The 18,638-nt window shown below is 48.5% G+C and overlaps 5 protein-coding genes across 5 annotated transcripts; 2 read left to right on the top strand and 3 right to left on the bottom strand.

Moving 5' to 3' along the window:
- Positions 1–497: 497 nt before the first annotated feature.
- J7337_008850 (uncharacterized protein) lies at positions 498–1,632 on the top strand (the record flags this gene model as incomplete). The annotated part of the gene is made up of 3 exons (XM_044826457.1): positions 498–884; positions 934–1,413; positions 1,522–1,632. The coding sequence occupies 3 exons, from the start codon at positions 498–500 to the stop codon at positions 1,630–1,632; spliced, it is 978 nt and encodes a 325-aa protein (XP_044679374.1).
- An 857-nt stretch (positions 1,633–2,489) lies between these two features.
- J7337_008849 (uncharacterized protein) lies at positions 2,490–3,578 on the top strand (the record flags this gene model as incomplete). The annotated part of the gene is made up of 2 exons (XM_044826456.1): positions 2,490–3,056; positions 3,552–3,578. 2 exons carry the CDS (start codon positions 2,490–2,492, stop codon positions 3,576–3,578), a joined length of 594 nt encoding a protein of 197 aa, XP_044679373.1.
- A 674-nt stretch (positions 3,579–4,252) lies between these two features.
- On the bottom strand, positions 4,253–5,657 carry J7337_008848 (uncharacterized protein; the record flags this gene model as incomplete). Its single annotated transcript, XM_044826455.1, has 2 exons — positions 4,253–5,582; positions 5,653–5,657. The coding sequence occupies 2 exons, from the start codon at positions 5,655–5,657 to the stop codon at positions 4,253–4,255; spliced, it is 1,335 nt and encodes a 444-aa protein (XP_044679372.1).
- Positions 5,658–6,106: 449 nt separating this feature from the next.
- Positions 6,107–7,091, bottom strand: J7337_008847 (uncharacterized protein; the record flags this gene model as incomplete). The annotated part of the gene is made up of 3 exons (XM_044826454.1): positions 6,107–6,335; positions 6,386–6,573; positions 6,624–7,091. The coding sequence occupies 3 exons, from the start codon at positions 7,089–7,091 to the stop codon at positions 6,107–6,109; spliced, it is 885 nt and encodes a 294-aa protein (XP_044679371.1).
- Positions 7,092–9,954: 2,863 nt separating this feature from the next.
- J7337_008846 (uncharacterized protein) lies at positions 9,955–11,643 on the bottom strand (the record flags this gene model as incomplete). The annotated part of the gene is made up of 1 exon (XM_044826453.1): positions 9,955–11,643. One exon carries the CDS (start codon positions 11,641–11,643, stop codon positions 9,955–9,957), a length of 1,689 nt encoding a protein of 562 aa, XP_044679370.1.
- Between the last annotated feature and the right edge of the window lie 6,995 nt (positions 11,644–18,638).

The raw sequence follows: 18,638 nt of genomic DNA, 5'->3' as shown, positions 1-18,638 counted from the left end.
GAGATTCGCCGAATTGACCGAATAATGGATTTGGAATGGATGGAATTCGCTGAAGGTTGGGAGTGGCATGCACTGAATTATGTGAACCCTCTTCCTCCCATGATACCTTATCCGTCTTACTGTGTCAGTCGTCGATGTGGATGGTGTCGCTTTACGATCAAGCCCGGCGACCTCATCACAGCCAGTCAGTTCCATAGTCCTTCAACATCAAGAATACTACTAACTCTATGAGAGGAGCATCTGGTGGTACTGAAACCGTTGCTTTTGAATCGTGCGATTACTTCAACGATGAAAAGTTGCACGCAACTTTCAGGCGCTGCACAAGCGATCACGAGTCATGTGCGACAATCGGATATCACGTTGAATGCTCCGAGATAGCTTCATCATTCGGGCTTGATAAGAGAGCCTTTGTGCAAGTTGCTCGATATTCTTACGAGCCCACAGTTCAAGAAGATGAGCGGCGACGGGAGTGGGTTTTGAACCACTTGCACCGGATCATGAGTGAAAAGTTCACAAATCTACCACCAGAGATACTGTTGATGGTGAGCAAACATCTGGTTCTTCACTATGCGATAGCTTCACTATCTCATGTCTCTCGGTCGAGGCAACGCGCGATCGAGCCATTGAAGGATATATGGGCTACTCATTTCAACCTGGACGGAATTGAGTATATAGCTTCCTTGTCGAATACTCCAAAGCCTGGAGGCCGCTTACTCTGGAGAGAGTTTAAGAGTCAGGAAGAGAACTTTCTTTTCATTTCAGAAGATCATCTCGGTATTCGACAGATCATTAATGATCCTGGAGCTGTTACATCGGAGCAAGGTCACTCAGGCTGGTGGCGAACACTCCCTGTCACCAGCAAATTCCTCTCATTCTCTGACGATGTAGGTTCTGTGCCTATGATCATGTGCTACAGTTCTAATTCCAAGGCAGGGTCTCAAATTGCGCAGTTTCGCTGCCGCTCCGTTGAATCCCACCATTTGTTGGCCGTATCCCATGGCCCCGGATGCGTTGAAGAACATGGCTTACCACGTCACAAAAGACTCATCTTCAAGTCTTGGCATGACTATCGAAGCTCGCATGGTTGCTTTGGAGTTCAACGAGCCTGAGATCACGGGATATTCTGCTTGTTGGTACAAGGGCCGGCTGGTAGATCTTCATACGCACAAGGCTGAAGAGTCCTTGGCCTTTTATTGTGAGCTGGACGGATTGGCGAAGCAACAGTTGGCCAAGGAAAAGTCAGATGATTCGACCGCAATTTCATCCCCTCATTGGACTTACCATCCGCTGAATCCCGGAGAACACGTCGAGCAAGTCTGGTTGCGCACAAAGAAGGAAGCAGACGAGAAGGACACAAGTGAAGATGAAAGAAGACCAAAGACATCAAATACTGCCACTGAGACTGCTATTTCGGTATGAATCTACATACCGTACCCCCTTGAAGCTTGAAGCTGACTCATATTAGCTGGTCACTAATCAGTCCCGAACCCTTACCATGGGAGGAAACAGCTCAATACACAGCGAGTGGAAATGCGTATCCAAAGACTCAACGGAAATCCCAATGCTAGTGTACTTCAGCCCTCGTCTTGGGGGCATTTCTTTGTTCGCATCACCGACTGTGAAAGGAAGTGATAAAGAGACCTCACCAGCAGGACTGAGACCCGAACCTGAAACAGATCTTGTTGAGGTCCCAGAAGTCTCACTCGATGCTGTGGGAGAGGTTCAGATCTGCAGAGAACAATTTGATAAAGGGATTAGTTCAATATCCGGCCTATTGTTTCGATATAAAGATGGAAGCCAGGCATGTGTGGGCAAGTTTCGCTTCGATCATGCGAGAGAAGTTGTGTCTGTTGCCGATTCGAACAGCTTCTATCTCGGTACCAGACACTTGGATCAAGATAACCGAGTCTTGGGGGAGCTCTGTTTATCGAAGCCAGAGTATGACAATGAATCTCTGGAGTGGAAGAGTTCTCTATGGAAGGGAAGTTTTCCACGGGATATATTGCTATTAATGGAGAGTTAATCGAGCTTGCTGAATATTCAATGGCTGGCTGCTTTATTAGAAAATAAAGAATTTATTGAATCAATTAAAACCTCCCTGGGCTCTTGATCAGTAACGCGAGATGATAACAAGGAGGGAGAGAAGTTCGGGGGACCCAAGCAGAATTCCATATTTTGACCACTCAAAATGACAGGCTTATGTAGGACTGGCCTAATATCTCTGTATGGTTATATTATTATCATTATCGGCGGATCATTGATATCAGGATTGGATAGAACTAAAATCACATGTTGGAACTCGAGATGTGCGTGTTACAATTACGTCAATTGCTCGTAAACAGTGTCCTAAGATTAGCCACAGCATAATGACAACGAGACAGCAATAAATTTCCTTAATATCAACTTGAACATCATATATTGATGATCCTCTCTCTATTGAAATTGGTGTCTGCATTTTCTCAACTAGAAACAAAAGTGTCGATGCCAACATGGGACAGTCCAACAAACTCGACAATGACTACGCCCAAAGCACATACGCCAAAGTGTGCTCAGATCATGATGAAAAACAATCGAAACCTGTCGTGGCCTCAGAAGACGAAGAAAAAAAGCTCAGCTCTCTACAGAAACACGTTCAATTCTGGGACCGCGACAATGACGGCATCATCAACCCATGGGACGTCTACAATGGCTTCCGCGAACTCGGGTTTGGCCTTTTCTTCTCAATAGGCTCTCTTCTCATCCCCATCTTCTTTTCGTATCCAACACGGCTCGGTCATAGTTGGCTGCCTGACCCCTTATTCCGTATCTACGTCAATGACATCCACAAGGCCAAGCATGGCTCTGATACAGACATCTTCGACTTTGATGGGAACTTCAGCCCTGAGAGATTCGAGCAAAAGTTCCAACGGTTCGACACCTCAGGCGATGGGGCCTTGACTGCTGATGATCTATGGAGATTATGGGCCAAGGATCGCTGTGCAGCAGATCCAGCTGGTTGGACTTTTGCTTTCATGGAGTGGTGGACAACATATGTGCTTCTCCAGGAAGATGGGATCGTAAGAAAAGACGACCTGAGAGCCTGTTATGACGGAAGCTTGTTTTGGAGGATTAAAGACGAAAGAGACAGAAGCAGTGAGTGCATGTACAGAAGGAGCTTTGGCATGAGAAACTTCTTTGCTTCGATCTAGCAGCCCTTGAAAAGCATAGCCTCGATTTATTCCACAGGTCATCTTTTTATTAGTTGAAGGCGTCAAGGGCACAACTTATCCCTGAGATGTGACTTTGCTGAAAAGTGATGAGGCCGAGTGTTGAGTGCCGAAGTCGACATGAATAGTGTGTGTTGATATAGACCGGCTCATTGAGTCTCGATGTCGTAGACAGATAGGCATCAATGCTGAGAGAGACTGGCGAGGATATCTGCGGTGGCGATGAGCTTGTTCCGGAAGAGGGGGCTCTGCCAAAGTTATACAAAACGCGGAGTCAAGACTGATGCCAAGAGAACACAAGCATCTCACAAGTCTTACCTCTTGATACGACACTAAACACAACAGCGTATGCTTGGAGGACAGAACGGATAATGACTGGCTACTCCTCACATACCCGCATATCACTAACGCTTCTGTGCTGCAGCAGAACAAGACGTAGAGCGTCATTGGCAATCAAAAAGCAAGGAAAGTCGTAAGCTGTGCTCAGCTCCCAGTGTGTGCTGTTGCAACTCAACTGTAACGGTTGATCTGGAGTAACGACGGTCTTTATGAAACGGCTGATTCGAAAGTAATATCAGGATTATAACCTTCCCCCTTATTATTACTTCACTGAAAGCACTTGTTCTCTAAAACTTGCCGAGAACATGGAGGTGATATCACGAGTTTTTGGGGGCCAATCACAAAGCAAGTCAGAAGAGTCTTCAATTCTCATACACTAACCGATCCCAAGGGCAAAATACTATAGCAAGTCATCCTTGCTCGACGACCTGTCAATCATTTGTGATTTGGACCCCCAAAACGATGACTATCATGTATCAAGTACACCACGATCGTCACCAGAGATCCCACCAGCTCGCCCATCATTTAGTTTGTACGGAATCGGGTCTCAGTTTTGCTGAGTGTTGTTAGGTATCAGGAAGAAACAGGAGGTTTTGACCGAGTTCATTGTCTCTAATCATGCATGCCTACATGCCTATCCGCTGGCTCTTAACTGGCAAATTATACACCTCTTTTTTTCTTTTTACAAATGGCCTTGGCATAGATCCTCAGAATGCCCCCCAAGCATCAGAAGCTCGCTTCTTAGTAGAACTTTCTCTCCGTGACGACATCACTTCCTTCACTGTCTTCTCTCCCTCACCTTCCAACGCCTCAGCCTGATGTTTGACCCTTCTAGCAGCACGTGCCTCTGGTGTCAGCGGGAGAATGAGTCTCCTCTCAAGTGGGTTACCAAAAATCAAGCCAAAATGGTGTAAGCCCGGATGTACATCCTTCTCCCACCAGGCATACAATTGGCGGAGAGTAGGAGATACCTCGAACTGATATGCCCCAAGCCATGCCGCGAGCGCTGCCCTGGCAAGTCCAAGTGTATACCTCTGCTCAACGTTTTCCTTGTGGGTAAGCTGCTTAAGCATCGCTGAAGACACTGGAATCAACGGGACTACCAATCCATGGCGCTTGATCGGCTTGTTTTTTGCGGCTTTGGGCCCCATCAGGCCAAATGGTTTGTCAGCGAAGCCTATGTATAACCTGCGTTGGTAGATTTGGGCGAACAATCCAAACGTGTTATACGGATCAGCCATTGGTATGGTCCCGTATTCCTTCTCGGACGGCGGGTTGTCGCCGGCCAAGATGTGCCAGACTCGTAGTGGTATTAGTTTCATGATGGCTGATGCCCATTCCGAGGCAGATTTCAGCTTGAGAATTTCCTCCCACTGGTCCGTTTTTGGCAAGGTCATGAGTGTTTCGACAATGTGTTCCATACGCTTTTGCACTTCCTCGTGCTTCGCCTCGAAAATTGCGTCTTGCTCTGGGGTAGCATCCATTGTATGTTGCCATGGAGTTTGGTGCCAACTTCGGTTCAATAGCTTGATTCCCTTCTGTTCCTCCATTTGCTTGAGCTGGTCCATGACACTTTCAAAACGTCGGTCCATCCGCTTCGCAATGTAGAGGACACTGAAATATGGCCGTCTGATGAATCCTTCGAGGTGAGCCAAGTCCTCCTCGGTCCATGGCCTTGCTTTAACCTTGGGTTCGTCTCTTGGGTCTGAGGATAAGATAATGGGATCTGGGGTCGAGGCATCACCATCACCATCACCATCACCGACGTCTTGGTCCCTAGTAACATCGTCACTGCTTTTGATCGAGTCGTCTACAATTGGTGTCACTTCGTTGCTGGTATCGACAGAGCCGTGGGCTTCTATGCCCTCCTCGGCAGCAATGTCGCTGTTGATCGGTGTTGATTCGTCTGGCTTTGCATCGTCACCGGTGTGAAGATATCGTGGTTGTTGGAGAGAGAGGAGGAGGCGAAACGGGCTAGGTTGTCGTTTGGAAACAGCGAGTTTGTTTTGATGTTGGCGCAAAAGGCTCAAGGAAAGTCTGCGGCTCGCGTTTGACAATTGACACAAGGAAAAGGTTGCCATCTTCGTGGGAGGCGAGCAAGACCGACCTCATCGCGTTCGAGTTTGAAGGTGAGGCTTGGAAATGATGCATAGAGCAGAACTTCAGCTTCGTAGCACGTGACATTGTTTTCAGCATTTTACAGCTACCAATTTTGAATATGCCTGGAAGCCATTTTCGAAGAAGGAGGGTCTTATTTTACTCGCTCAAAACAAAAACTATTTACATATGCAGCTCTAGTGGTTGTTTCGTTGTGCAGTTATGCTACGACTGACTCATTAACTCAAAAATGTCGATGGTGGTCATGAGGAACCAACTGCGACAGCTTGGGCACAGTTGAGGATCATACATCATACACTCCAATAGACATCTAAAACAGAATAAAATAAGGTCGGTATATATAAATATATTCTCCTGGAAGCGGTAGGTACGTAATGTCGTAGAGTCTAGAACTTGACCATTATTATCATACAGCATCTGCAGCATCCATCTCAAGCGAGAACTTAGAGAGAGACACATCCATCCGCGCTGTCCTCAAGGAAGATACCACCGTAAATAAGTCCCTCGTTTAAGTTGGCCTCCTGGAATCCAGAGTTGGCAACATCATCGGTGCCAGTAGGCTTCTTGAGGATACCAATCTGGAACTGTCCCTGGCCGGTCAAGTTGCGGGCGATGGGCTGAGTGGCGGCCTTGAGAGGCTTGCATCCCTTGGAGTAGTAGGCTTGGATGGTGCTGCGATTGTGAGTTACAGTCTTTGTGCTATGCTGTGGGTATAGACTTACTTCTTCTCGTAGTTGAGAGTGATGGCAAAGTTCTGCCACACCTTCTTGAGCATAGGAGTCTCCCAGAGAAGCTTGAAGTCCTGGTCGAGAAGCTTCCAGGTAGCAGCGGTACCGTTCTGCCCGATGAGTTGACCAGCCTGGAACTGGAACTGGTTGCCGGAGAAATCGGCCTTCTCATGCCAAACGTTCTACCATTGTTAGCATCAACGTGGTCAATGACGATTGCGGGTATACTCACCAGGTACTCATGGCTCAGGTTGAGAGGGCGCTTGTCATCTTGCTGGATGCTAAAGTGCAGAGTCTTGACACCCTTGGATCCAGGGCTGCCCTCGTTGCTATCCTTGTTGAACTGCAGACCAGCACGTCTGAAGCCAAGCTGCTTCATGAAGATACTCTTGTCGCTGATAGTGACCTCGAGAGGGATGGTACCAGCCTCGGTATCAAAGCGCGACTTAGTCTTGGTCTTGGGGAGCTTAAGAATCTCGGACCAGGAGATGTTGTTTCCCTTGACGAAGCCCGGGTTGTAAGGGTTCCAGCCGCCGCCATTCGCCGTGTCAAAGTCGGTCAGAGAGGCGTTGGCAGGGACTCGGCCATCGAAGACGACGGGGCAAGTCTCGCTTGCTCTGGGGAGAACCTGAGAGCGTTGGCCGAAGGGAGTTGCAGAGACCACGGAGGCCAGAAGAGTGATGACGGCAGCGGTACGCATGATGGACGAGTAACAATATATACGATTGGTAAAGGAATGAATGAAATACACAGAAATGAAGGGATACTAGCCAGTAGTAACTTGAAGACAAAATGCTACAGAACCAACCATGTTGTTACGATACAACAGCGTCTTAAATATACATCCTGAACAGAACCCTTTTCAGTCTTTCAGATCGGGTAATTCGGTAGGTGCTCCGTTTCAGGCCATGTTGGTAATCTTGTATACGCGGCAGTTGAACAAGACATCCCACTTTGGGAATGAGAATCGGATATTCCGCCCGTAAACATATATCAGCCATTGGAGGAATTATTAATATGGACAGTCGACGATGTATCTGAAAGACTGAAACGTTTTCCAGGAGCCAGAGAAACTTTAACTGGGCGCAACAACTACCTTAAAAAATTAAGGTTTTATTAAGGAACCGGAGCCGGGCTGTAGCGGAATTCGGATATTTCGACCATAGTTTCAGGTACAGAACACGGGGCAGATGGTGGATATATCTTGAGACGAGATAAAAACTTATTTACTCAGAAGTTCTACAATGAAAAGTTCCTAGAATGTCTTTGGAAGCGGACCCACTGTCGGGCCGTGCTCCATATTAATGCCGTTCAATATCGGCACTTGAAGAAAGTACTGGACATACACAATTAAGGTACTATATGTACTCATGAACAAGGAAAGTTGATATTAAAAGTATATCAGGTATCATTCCATTTTAAGCTTACACAGAAGGTGAGCACTATCATTTACGCATTCCTACGATTGAGGTATTCCTTCTTCCCCGCCATCAAGCTCAGACTTTCCAAAGTAACCGTCCACCAAATCTACATTAAGCAGCCTACCTATGAACCTTGACTCCTTCACAAAACTCTGATCTATTCTCACTCCCTCCATTCATCCCTCAGCCAGCCTCTTGTGTCCCAGAATTCTCGTGTTACATCTGGGGAAGAAAGACACTTGCAATTCTCCAATATCCCAACAATCACAACTTGTCCGTGGGTAACACAAACAAACAAAAAAAAAAAAAAAAAGAAAGATGGAAAAACACCTCCACCCCCACGAAATCTCCAATGCGGGCACGAATCAACTCTCCTACCCCTACTTCTCGGCACTGATATCCGAGGAGGCTTCTTTCGGTGTGCCAGTTCTCTCTCGTGCAGCGAGGGCGGTAGTCGCGCTTCATCAGCCTCAGTTCTTGTCATGTTTCGCTCGGCACGTTATTTCCGCGATGCTGCATTAGTTGTGGCCCGGAGTAAGTGTTAAGCATGACCGGTCACGCGGGCCATGCATGTAGCAATGTGATCTGAAGCCAAACACTCACTTACTGGTCGTGAGACTCTCCCTGTTCCGTCAGATCCTCTTGACCACGGGGGAGGCTGTCACCATGTCTCAACTTTGTCCAGAAGCTTTGCGTTGATGACGACTTCAGCCTTAGCCAGGTACCCGGAACAAACGCCCAACACCAGTGAAACTCAGTGGAAACCCACGACGACCGGTGAGGGATATCGTGAGGGTGTATCAGCGTCACTCACATTCACATTCCGATTCACATGCACATGTCGTAAATGCGCCACAAATTCTATCCAGTGCTCAGCGTCATCGCAAAGCCTCACTTTTGTGTACAAGTCCAATGAGATCCTGTGACATTTCCACTTTCACTACTACTATTGATCAGCGGTGAGACCGCTCCAGCATCAATATCCAAGCCAATATATCGCTCATTCCGACTTCGCTTTCGTTATGGCTAATACAGTATAAACATCGCTGTGGTGAGACATGCCTGCCTGCGTGCATATCGCCTGGGATGCTTTTCATCGCTTCTGGATATGTAACACCGAAAACTTCCCAGCCTGCAGCATCGGCGCATCCGTACACGCCACAGAGGAGTGTGTACTGTACTCATCTGTCCCAGATTGCTGGGTAAATAGATAATCAGAGAAATAAACATCAGTCTTGCAGTAACGACATGTGATATAACGTGCTACCATGACAACAAGTGGAATGCTTCCATCATCCTTCTAGTAAAACAGATCTCGCTTCAATCCTTGTAAATCTAGATAATGCTCTTACTCAATCGTCAGGCGATTGATAACCGCTATCTCATAAAGGTCAAAGCACCTGATAAAGACGTCAAGTATCGCGGCCACATCACCAAATGGCCCCGAAGACGGCCCTTCTTTTACGGATACTCAGAACGAACCGAGGCTGGAATAAAAAATGATTGAATGAACAAAGAATGCAAGTCTATTGTGCTAGTTCGCAGAAAAGACTGGTAGCAATGGCATCAGAGCGCCAGAGCAGCAAGCCCATGTATACATACGTGCGTATATATGTGTAAGTTATGCTTGTAAGAATAAACAATCTTCAAGGGGGTCGCGCGCATCTTTGAATCCAAGAACTCATAAAAAAGAATAAAACAGGTGAATTGATAAACCCTCATGCTCATCCTACTACCTGACTTTTCTTTCCATCTGCAGACCAATGGCATGTTAAATATCCATTATCCACCAGATTCCAAAAGAGCAAGAGACTGTTTCTTCAAGGGGGTATTAAGTCTACTTTGCTTGTAAGACATCCCCCATCCTCGTCGGCTGTAGTGCGTCGTCGTCCGACGAAGACAGGGAAAAGGGTGTATACTATGTACAGGTTGGAGTATAAAAGAAAACAAACGACAGAAATTCACCAACTCCAAACCATGCAGGCCTGGACCATCATCCATGGCCGGCTTGACCCCAACGCCAATATAGGTGAATGCAAAGGTTATAGGCGCACAAATCCAATGTTGCTCTTATTATCAAAGAAATAGTTGTTTAGTGTTTGTAGGACATTTCAAATCTCATTCCATCAGTCATTAAGTCGTCTAGTAGCCCGGCTGGCCTGGCATCTTGCCCAGCGAGTGGGAGCCAGTGCCCTTCGGGGGTAGATGGTTGTGGCAAAAGATCTTTTTGTTGCCGTTGGCTGTGTTGTCCTTCTTGGTCGCATCAATGAGAAGAGCGGGGTCATCGTAGGATTCCAGCTGGCAGCACTCGACATTCTTCAGCCAGCGGTTGTGGATGACGTCCTCAATGCTGATACGCTTTTGCGGATCAGGGTTCAACATCTGTAGCACAAGACGGCGGAGAGCAGGTGGGGACATGCCCACGTCGAGGGCGTAGCATTTGGGGTAATCCGTATCAGAGATAGTGGCGTCGGCCTCTGGGTGCTTTCCGTACCATGTTTCCCAGCCCTTGACGAGCTTATCATAATGGAGCTCTCCTGGGACAGCGCGGGACCAGATGGCGCCGCCAAAGGTGAGATAAATCATGACGATCGCAGAACTCCACACATCGAGTGATCGGGGGTCGTAGTTTTCCTTCTTGGCAAGGACCTCAGGAGCGATGTAGGGCTCACTTCCACAGATGCCAGGTGAGCAAAGGCGGATCTCGCCGCTCATATTACGGCCGCATTGTCCACCAGCTTCACGAAGACCCGGGTGAGTACCACAAAAAACTTCCGATACACCAAAATCGGTAATCTTGAGCTTACTGTCCTTGGTGATCAGAAGGTTCTCAAGCTTGATATCACGATGGGCAATGCCATTGGCATGCAAGTAATGAACACCTTGAATAAGCTGCTTGAAGAGACACATGCGGTCCTTCTTCCGGTCATCACCCTTGAGATGACCCTTGGAGACTAAGCTGAAAAGATCACCTTCCGAGCAATATTCCATGACATGGTTCCATCGCCCGTGATCGGTACATAGGCGGAAAGTCTCGACAATATTGGGATGATGTAAGCTCTTCGCAATGCTGAACTCTGACTTGATCTTGTTCTCGTAGTCCTGCTGGCTTTCCCGGTGCGATTTGCCACGGAACTCCTTGACGGCATAAAGCTCTTCTGTGTAACCTTTTCGCATCATGAGGGTAACCTTAGAAGCCGCTCCCTTGCCAAGATGCTTGCCATGACGGCCGAGGAATTTGCGCTGGTATTCGAATTCGTTCTGTAGCTCAGCTACGTCCACGGCGAAGTCATCAGGAAGGCTCAAACTCATGCGTCGAGCCTTGGCACCAGTGCCGGAGTCAGGAGGAAGAGGCCAGACACTTCGTTCGGGTGGATACATAGTCTCGTCGCCTTCCGCAGGAGGTGGAAGAGGGGTGCTGGGTCGGCTACCGTCATAGCTGCTAGCTCTGCGTTTGTACTCAGGGCGCTTGTGTCCGGTCCCTCGGCTGGAGTTATGAGCGCCAACGAAGTTAATAGCTCGGCCACGTAGAGTCAGACCAGTCGATGCGCGGTTCTTCTTGAAGTCTCCTTGACTGGGAAGAGACTTGTCAGAGGCACGTTCACGGTGTGGGGGAGCCATTTCTAATCCATTGTCGCTAGGCGAAGGGGGTGAGTTGGAACGAGTAGTCGCAGACGAGCGGTTCATGGAGAAACGACGGCGAGCTGCAGCACGTGGTTGGCCATTTGTTTGAGGTTCCGTTGGTGCGGACACAACGGAGGGTGTTGCAGATTCCGCAGGTATATAATCGTTCTTAACGTGGGAATTTGATCGGCGGAAGAAGCTCGACATGGTGCGCTTGAAACTTGAGGTGGAGATGGAACCTCGGGTTGACTGACGGGTGAGAGAACTGCCCGGCTCTGGTTCTGTTGCTCTTGGAGTACTTGGTTCGTAGGTAGTAGGAGGGCGGCTGTTATTTACGGATTGTGATATATATGATCCTTTGTTGGGGTTGGCCGAGTTGGGGATCGAGATAGGTACAACTCCTGAAGATGTGGCTGAAGCCGTCCGGTAAGACTGCAGATTTTGTAGGTCCTGCAGGTCCTGGCTCTGGAGGGTAAAGTCCTGGGACTGGCGACCACTAACAGGTGTAACGGGCTCAACGGCGGATTCGCTTCCAGATTCACCACCTTCTTCTAGGACAATTGATTCAGTAAGGTCGGTACTATATTCGCGAGGCGACGATAGGGACTGGAACTGGTTTGGGCGAAAGGTAGAGGATGAGGTACTTTTATCTGTGGCGGGAGCAAGCAAAAAGACGTCAGCAGGCAGGGATGACTTGATGTTGATGTTGGAGAAGTTGCAGTTGCAGGGTTCGGGTTGACATGGGACAAGGCTAGGGGAACTAGGGATTAAACTGGGGTGTGCATGAGGCAGAAATAGAATGGAACGTGAGTTGTGAGTAAGAGGGAGCGAGAACGAGTGATCATGCAGCAAAACTGGACCGAGACCCCCAAAGCGTGCCAAGGCTCAGCAAATGTCATGAATTTGTAAAGTCTAGGCTCAGCCCAACAAGGCACAGCGAAGGGGGAAGTGACGGTGACAAGTGACAGCGACAGTAACATTGACGGAATTATAATGGGGAAATGGTGATGGATGGAAATAACCAAACGGCGAATGTCCGAACAAACCCAACCTTCTGGTTGCGTCCATCCCATTGCCGCTGTTTACTTTGTTCTGTTTTATTTTGCCTTTGCCTTTGCCTTTGCTTTCTCAGCAAATGACAGAGTAAAAAAAAAAGTGCAAGTCCACTTACAAAAGCCGTCGCTCAAAGCCGATTTGATTCAGCCAAGTCTAGCTTCAGTTGCAGGTCCCACGTTTATCGCGTCGCTACTCAACTTGCAGCTTGGTCCGCGGCGCAGGGTCCACGGAGATGGAGAGACTTCTCGCTTCCGGTGGACGTGGGAATGACGAAATGAAGGTGAGAAGACAAAAGCGGAGAAACAACCAAGTCAAGTGAAGTGAAATGAAATGAGCTACTGCTCATCAAAAAGCAGACCAAGACATGAATGAACACGAGGGGGGAATAGAAACAGGAATAGGCTTGACTTGAAACGGGCGAATGGACGGGCAATGCTTGCCCAGATGGGTTTGGGTGAGGATGGAAAGAGGCAAATCAAAGAGAAGACGGGAAACATGGAGTTGATTACAGAGACAAACAACAGTAAGAGAATTGTATGTCCATACCTGTGACGAGGGTGGAGGGCCCCTGTGGTTGGTGCTGGTGGGGTGCTACCATGGCCCTTGGGGCCGAAAGTGCCGCCATAACGCCCATCTTTTTTGAAGTCGGGGGCTGAGAAATAGCGAGATTGAGCCTTGAGGGCGCTTCTGCTGTTTTATCTCGGACGGGGCTTGCAGTGAATGGCGACGGTGTCGAATAGAGGGGTACAGAGCTTCGGTGTAGAGGCGGCGCCTAAAGTACAGAGCAGGTGCTGTCGAATGGGGGAGGGCAGCTGGTCACTAACAGAAGCGAGGGACCAAGAGCTATAAGTCAGAGCCACACACCCAGCATCCAAGGATTGGGGTCAGTTGAGTGATGGGGACGGTTCAGCGACTAGAGTGCTGTGTTGTGCTTCTGTCGCTGGGCGAATGGCGTTTGTGGTTGGTTCGTCGGCAAAATGCGAGAAACACTCGACGGTACTACCGAATCGTTGCGGCGATATGGTAGGTATCCAAGATTTGCGATCTTGGCAGAAGACTTTGACCCAGAGAAGTAGCCACGAGGTAGCTGTAGAATACCGTGATCAAGCAAAAAGGTGTTGCGTTCAAGTGTATGGTGTCTTTTTTCTCAAAAGTTGACAACTGATAGATTGTAACGGTCGATTATGCCGGGGCCTTTGAGTTGATCAAGATCTCGTGCCCGCGTGTAAGCCTAGAATGCTTGTCGAATGTCGATGCGGTTCAAACGGAGTTCGGTGACCGTTTTTCGGTCCTCAATTGAACATTGACTGTTGTCTATTGTCTCCCAAGACGTTGTTGTCCGTTATATAATCTCCCACAATTGTTGAATGGGATACTAGAGAAACCACATGGGACGTCGACTTGGTCGTAGGAGGATATGAAGACGAGGAGGGGGCGGCATCAAAAGTAGTAGCCGGGTGATTATAACAGTGAGAGTGAAGCAAAAGAGCAGCACGATCAGCCAGTTTTCGTTTTTCCCTTTCAAGGTTATATAAATAAGGGAAAGAAGATGTTTAAGTAAAAGCTAAAGGAGAGAGGAAAGCTGAAGTAAGGAGACGAGCAGGAGAGAGAGAAAAAAGCGCGCAGCTTGTCTTTTGTGTCCGTACAAGTTATGAAGCTGCTACACTATTACTTACTCAGTGCAGTCGATCAATTCGGTCCCTTCACCAGTCTAAGGTATTCCCAGCCCACCAGAGCCAAACCGAACTAAGGAACCCTCCACTCTTTCTTTGGCAAAGCTTCAAGGTGGATCACAGACCACAACTCGACGTGGGGAACATGGACAAGGGTCAGGATATGGATGTGGATGTGAATGGGCCAGGGGGAGGGGCGTGCGCATACTCTCATTCTCACACGCTCTCGCTTTCTCGTCCGAGTGCTGAAGCGATATGCACGTACAGTATCGAGTGTGTGTACGTACAGATACACAAGGCCAAAGCCAAAAACTTTGACTGATTCTGTATTGGATGCAATGATTGGCATGCAGGTAACTCTGCTTGGGTTGGGGTAGAGAAAAAATGGTTCATGTGTGTGTGTGTGAGTGGGGGGTAAGGTATTTTGGAGATCGGGATACGGAGAAAGAGGCCGAGGATTGATATCGCTGAGTGAGTTATCCAGATCACCAACTGCTTGCTTCATCAAGAGGACAGCGGGCAGCAATCAATAGTAAGTGTACTCTGGTTTATTAATTCCGTCCATGGAACCCTAGGATAGATAAACGAAACTTGACTGGTCCATTTTGCTCCGTCGGATTACCTAGTAAAATACGTACATACATATGAGCACAGTGCGTGATTTATCTACTAAAAATCCACATCTTATGCGACCCAGTGGGTGACTTGAATCGCCTTTTAACTTACCCAGAAAGATGCAGCCCAGTTACCAAGGGGTGCGACGAGAGTGCAGAATTCTTCAACGACGTAGGTGCAAGACCAGATAGCAAAGGCAATTCTTCTGATGAATAGCCCGAGATACCAACGAAGATTACGGGTATTTCCAGCGTGGAGATCACGGGCCGACCTGAAGATATGCCATAATTTCATCAATGGTAAAGTAGAGGCGCCAACACGGAAATTATGCGTGGGTGAGCCATGGAAGAAGCTTGGCTAACTGTCTTTCCCTTCACGATGACCGAAGTGCCCCAATTTTCCAGGTTCTGTCTCTGCATCTACATTGCATTACTGAGGTCCAGTGCTCTCAAGTCTGCCCTGGCCCTGGCTTGACATTGTATGCCAAAAAATAAACTCATCCGAGAGCCTCCGAGTTTATGCTGTTAACTTACGTCAGTATTTTTGTCACTGAGTGTTCTTTCTGGCTTCGTCTGCCCTGCCCTGAGCCCCTTGTTTACAGTACCTGATCCATTCGATAACAGCAGCTGCCTTTTGAGTTCTAGAGCTGCAGTGCCTCGGCCATACAGCAAGTAGCAACGGGAGACCTAATAATAGTTTGTTTTGATGTTTCTTTTGGCTTCTGAAGAAACACGGGTGCGTGAGGTGCTTGATGCAACTGCTCTCCTGAATCTTCAAGACAGCTGGAAGCTCCCGCTAATCAAATGACGATGCAGGCGCCATCAAATCAATGTTGTACTGTACATGCTGAGAAGCCTCGGCGAGCAATTCGGCCAGTTTTCTGTGTGCTCTCATTGGTCTGCTCACCTTGACCCGGCCTCTCTTTCCCCATCTGGGTCCCTTGGAGTGAGCGGTTCGCTGTCCTGCTCTGAAGTGAAAGTGCAAGTGTGACAGCCACTGACCAATTATCTGCATCGACTCCACTGCCAGTCAAATCTGGTGTAAGCACAATCGACTCGAGTGTCAAATCTTCAAACATCATGAATAAGTGCAAAAAAGCATCATGAACTTGCCTTTGCGTGATGGAGTGAGCTATTACAACCTCGTTGTTGCATCTCGCACATCGCCACAAACAGTTACCAAGTTTTCTGTCTCGAAATCGTGTTTGCTGAGATCTTGTCTTGTCATCTCAGTTTAACCCCATGCAATTCCAGAGCGAGCATCTGCCCGAGACCCTGTTACAGCCAAGACTTTTCAGAAAGCGATCGTGACGGTGCACAACGGGACTCATAATCTTCCAGCTCATCAAATAGCCCAGTTACATCATCGACGAGTCAATCAGGAACAGCGGTCAATTCCATGAGTGTCTCGTGCTCAATGCTCGCCCTTTGTGACGATCTTCCACGTATCATGGATCTCCACATGAAGCATTCGTGTTTCTGCCCTCAGCAAATCATTAGGGGTACCGTCTCCTGAACAAGGCGCAAGCAGTCAATAATCCCGCGCCTCTCCCCAGCCCTGTCTCGCCCGGCCTCGAAAGGGAACGAATCTGGCGTCAGCAACTGGCGGTGCAATGGCTGAATGCCATGTCAAGTTTCTCCTTCAACCCCTTGCGGCATGTCTGCCAGCTCGCGTGCCTTTGAGCCAATTTCAGCCATCATTCAAAGCCAATTTGGCTGACCGACCTGGACCACTGCATTGTCACCAAAAGAATACCCCACGCAAGCCGCGGGTTTATGTTCCAGGGGCTTGCACAAGAGGCAAGGTATCTTGGATAAAATTAGCCAATGATTTGAGGAAGTTATAATGGCCTAGTGAAGAGTCTAGCCCACGATTGCATTCAAGTTATGTTCTCCTAATAAAGATACTCAATCGAAGGATAATGGGATTCTATGGGGTACATCGTACCGATCACGGACAATACCTGCACCATTGGTACCCGCTCTGTCGCCTCGCCTGAGTCGACGAAGAGCATGAAACGGAGCCTGGGAAATTTAATTATAGGTCTCTCGGTCCTCTATAGCCGGCTGCACTGCTACCACTCAGGGCAAGGGCAACATTAAAATCCACCAGGATAAGCGCCTCAAGCCGTTGATTGGAGTTGCTCGGGAGAGACGGCAGTTCTCATCAAGAGCAGGAAGGCCAGCATTTTCCACGGAGCCGGAGTCGAGTGTCACTGATCAGCAACCCCCAACTTCGACTGCATTTGCATGCGAATCATGAGTCTTGCCATGGTGCCGGATCTTGGCTAGGATTGGTCATTTCGACATCCAAGAGCCGCAATCAGGCATATCCTTTCATCCGCGACACCGCGGTTGTCAAAATCAGCCCAGTTTCTGCCGTTGCGGCTCTGATATCAGACATTGGACGGCGCTTATCCGGTCAACATGCTTCCAATCATGCGAAAATCCCGATTCGCTATCCGGAGCTATCTCATATGAAGTTTTAGAACAACATATCTTCAGCGATCTTCTTTTTCGACCTCAGAAGCTGCGGCCAGTGCCATTGCTTCCGATTTGGTTTCAATCTGCCGACACTGATCGCCTTCACTTCGTCACTCCTGTCTGCAGTGTCCCCTGTTCAACTTCGCCAGAGACGCGCACGCAAGGTGCTGTGGTGTAGCCGGACGACGAATGTCCTTTGGCACAGATCTGCGTATGCGCGTCCTCCTCCGTCAAAGCTCTCGCTGCATTGCGATTGCGCCTCAAAGTGACGCACAAGTAAGACAAGTTGCGCGGCGGTTTGAGATTATTCAAAGTAAGCTTGAATTCTAACTCATACCTGCCACGCCTGATCGGCGTTGATAGACATACCAAGCGGCATTTACGTTCCTTGTGTGCAACGCAAATCGCATGGGATTTGATTAAGCGCAAATTGGATTTCGGGAAGCCCCCTGGCGTGAAGTGTCGGTCTGTGTTATGTGATCTCTCTAAAAGCAAGCCAGAAATAAGGAACCTCTCCAGGCATCAATCAAATAACAAAAACAGGAAATGATGGTCATCAAAATTTCTACCTATTCGCGAATCAAGGGGATACAGAGGTCGCACCGCAAATCTGGCTTCACGACAATGATGTCTGCATTGTCTGGCATTTTAAGTCCCTTGTCGCCAAGACCGTCAATGTGCCCCCTGTTCTGGCAGCCCTGAGTGGCTCGACACCAAGATCTTGACCAGCGCAGCGAATCAAGGGACCTTTCTAGGGCTGCCTAACTCGCCTTTAATCACAATTCATAGTTGGTGGAATCCTGTCCCGTCCTTCTCGATCTCAGGAAGCCTATGACTCTATCGTCATATTCACACGCGCCTGCAGCGGCTGTTTTTTCTAGGTTGAGTGATCTTGTGGTTTCATAAACCTGGAAGAGCCTACTAAGGTCGCGAGCTCCTCCAAAACCGGTCCGGTGCGGGATCTCCATTCCACGCCCACCCCAGGCCACACCATTCAAGCCATCTTTCTCGCCTCTGCATGACAGGGATGGCTGACACGGGTACGAGTGCGTCATATGCGCCCCGGAGAGACAAGGAAGTGGAGTTGATCCCTGGATCTCCCGTGGCACGGTCCCTTGTCTCTTGTGTCTCTAACACACTCTCGATCGCTCATTGGATATTTGATATCGTTAATCCTGTCTTGGCCGTAGGTTATCCGCGTGTAAGAAACAAAGTCTTGTACACGTTGAGTTAAACAACTCACGATCGACGGTCGTTTTCAATTCAAACTGAGTTTCTGTCGGCCCGTGCCCGATGGCAGTGCTGACATTTTGTGATGCCTTGACGGGCTCAAACTAAGGCCTTGGTATTCAGGTATTTACTGCTGATCAGGGGT

This window comes from Fusarium musae, chromosome 6 (genome assembly GCF_019915245.1).
Source record: "Fusarium musae strain F31 chromosome 6, whole genome shotgun sequence".
NCBI lineage: Eukaryota > Fungi > Ascomycota > Sordariomycetes > Hypocreales > Nectriaceae > Fusarium > Fusarium musae.
Note: the sequence above shows the minus strand (reverse complement) of the source record. Positions and strands in the feature narration are given on the sequence as shown.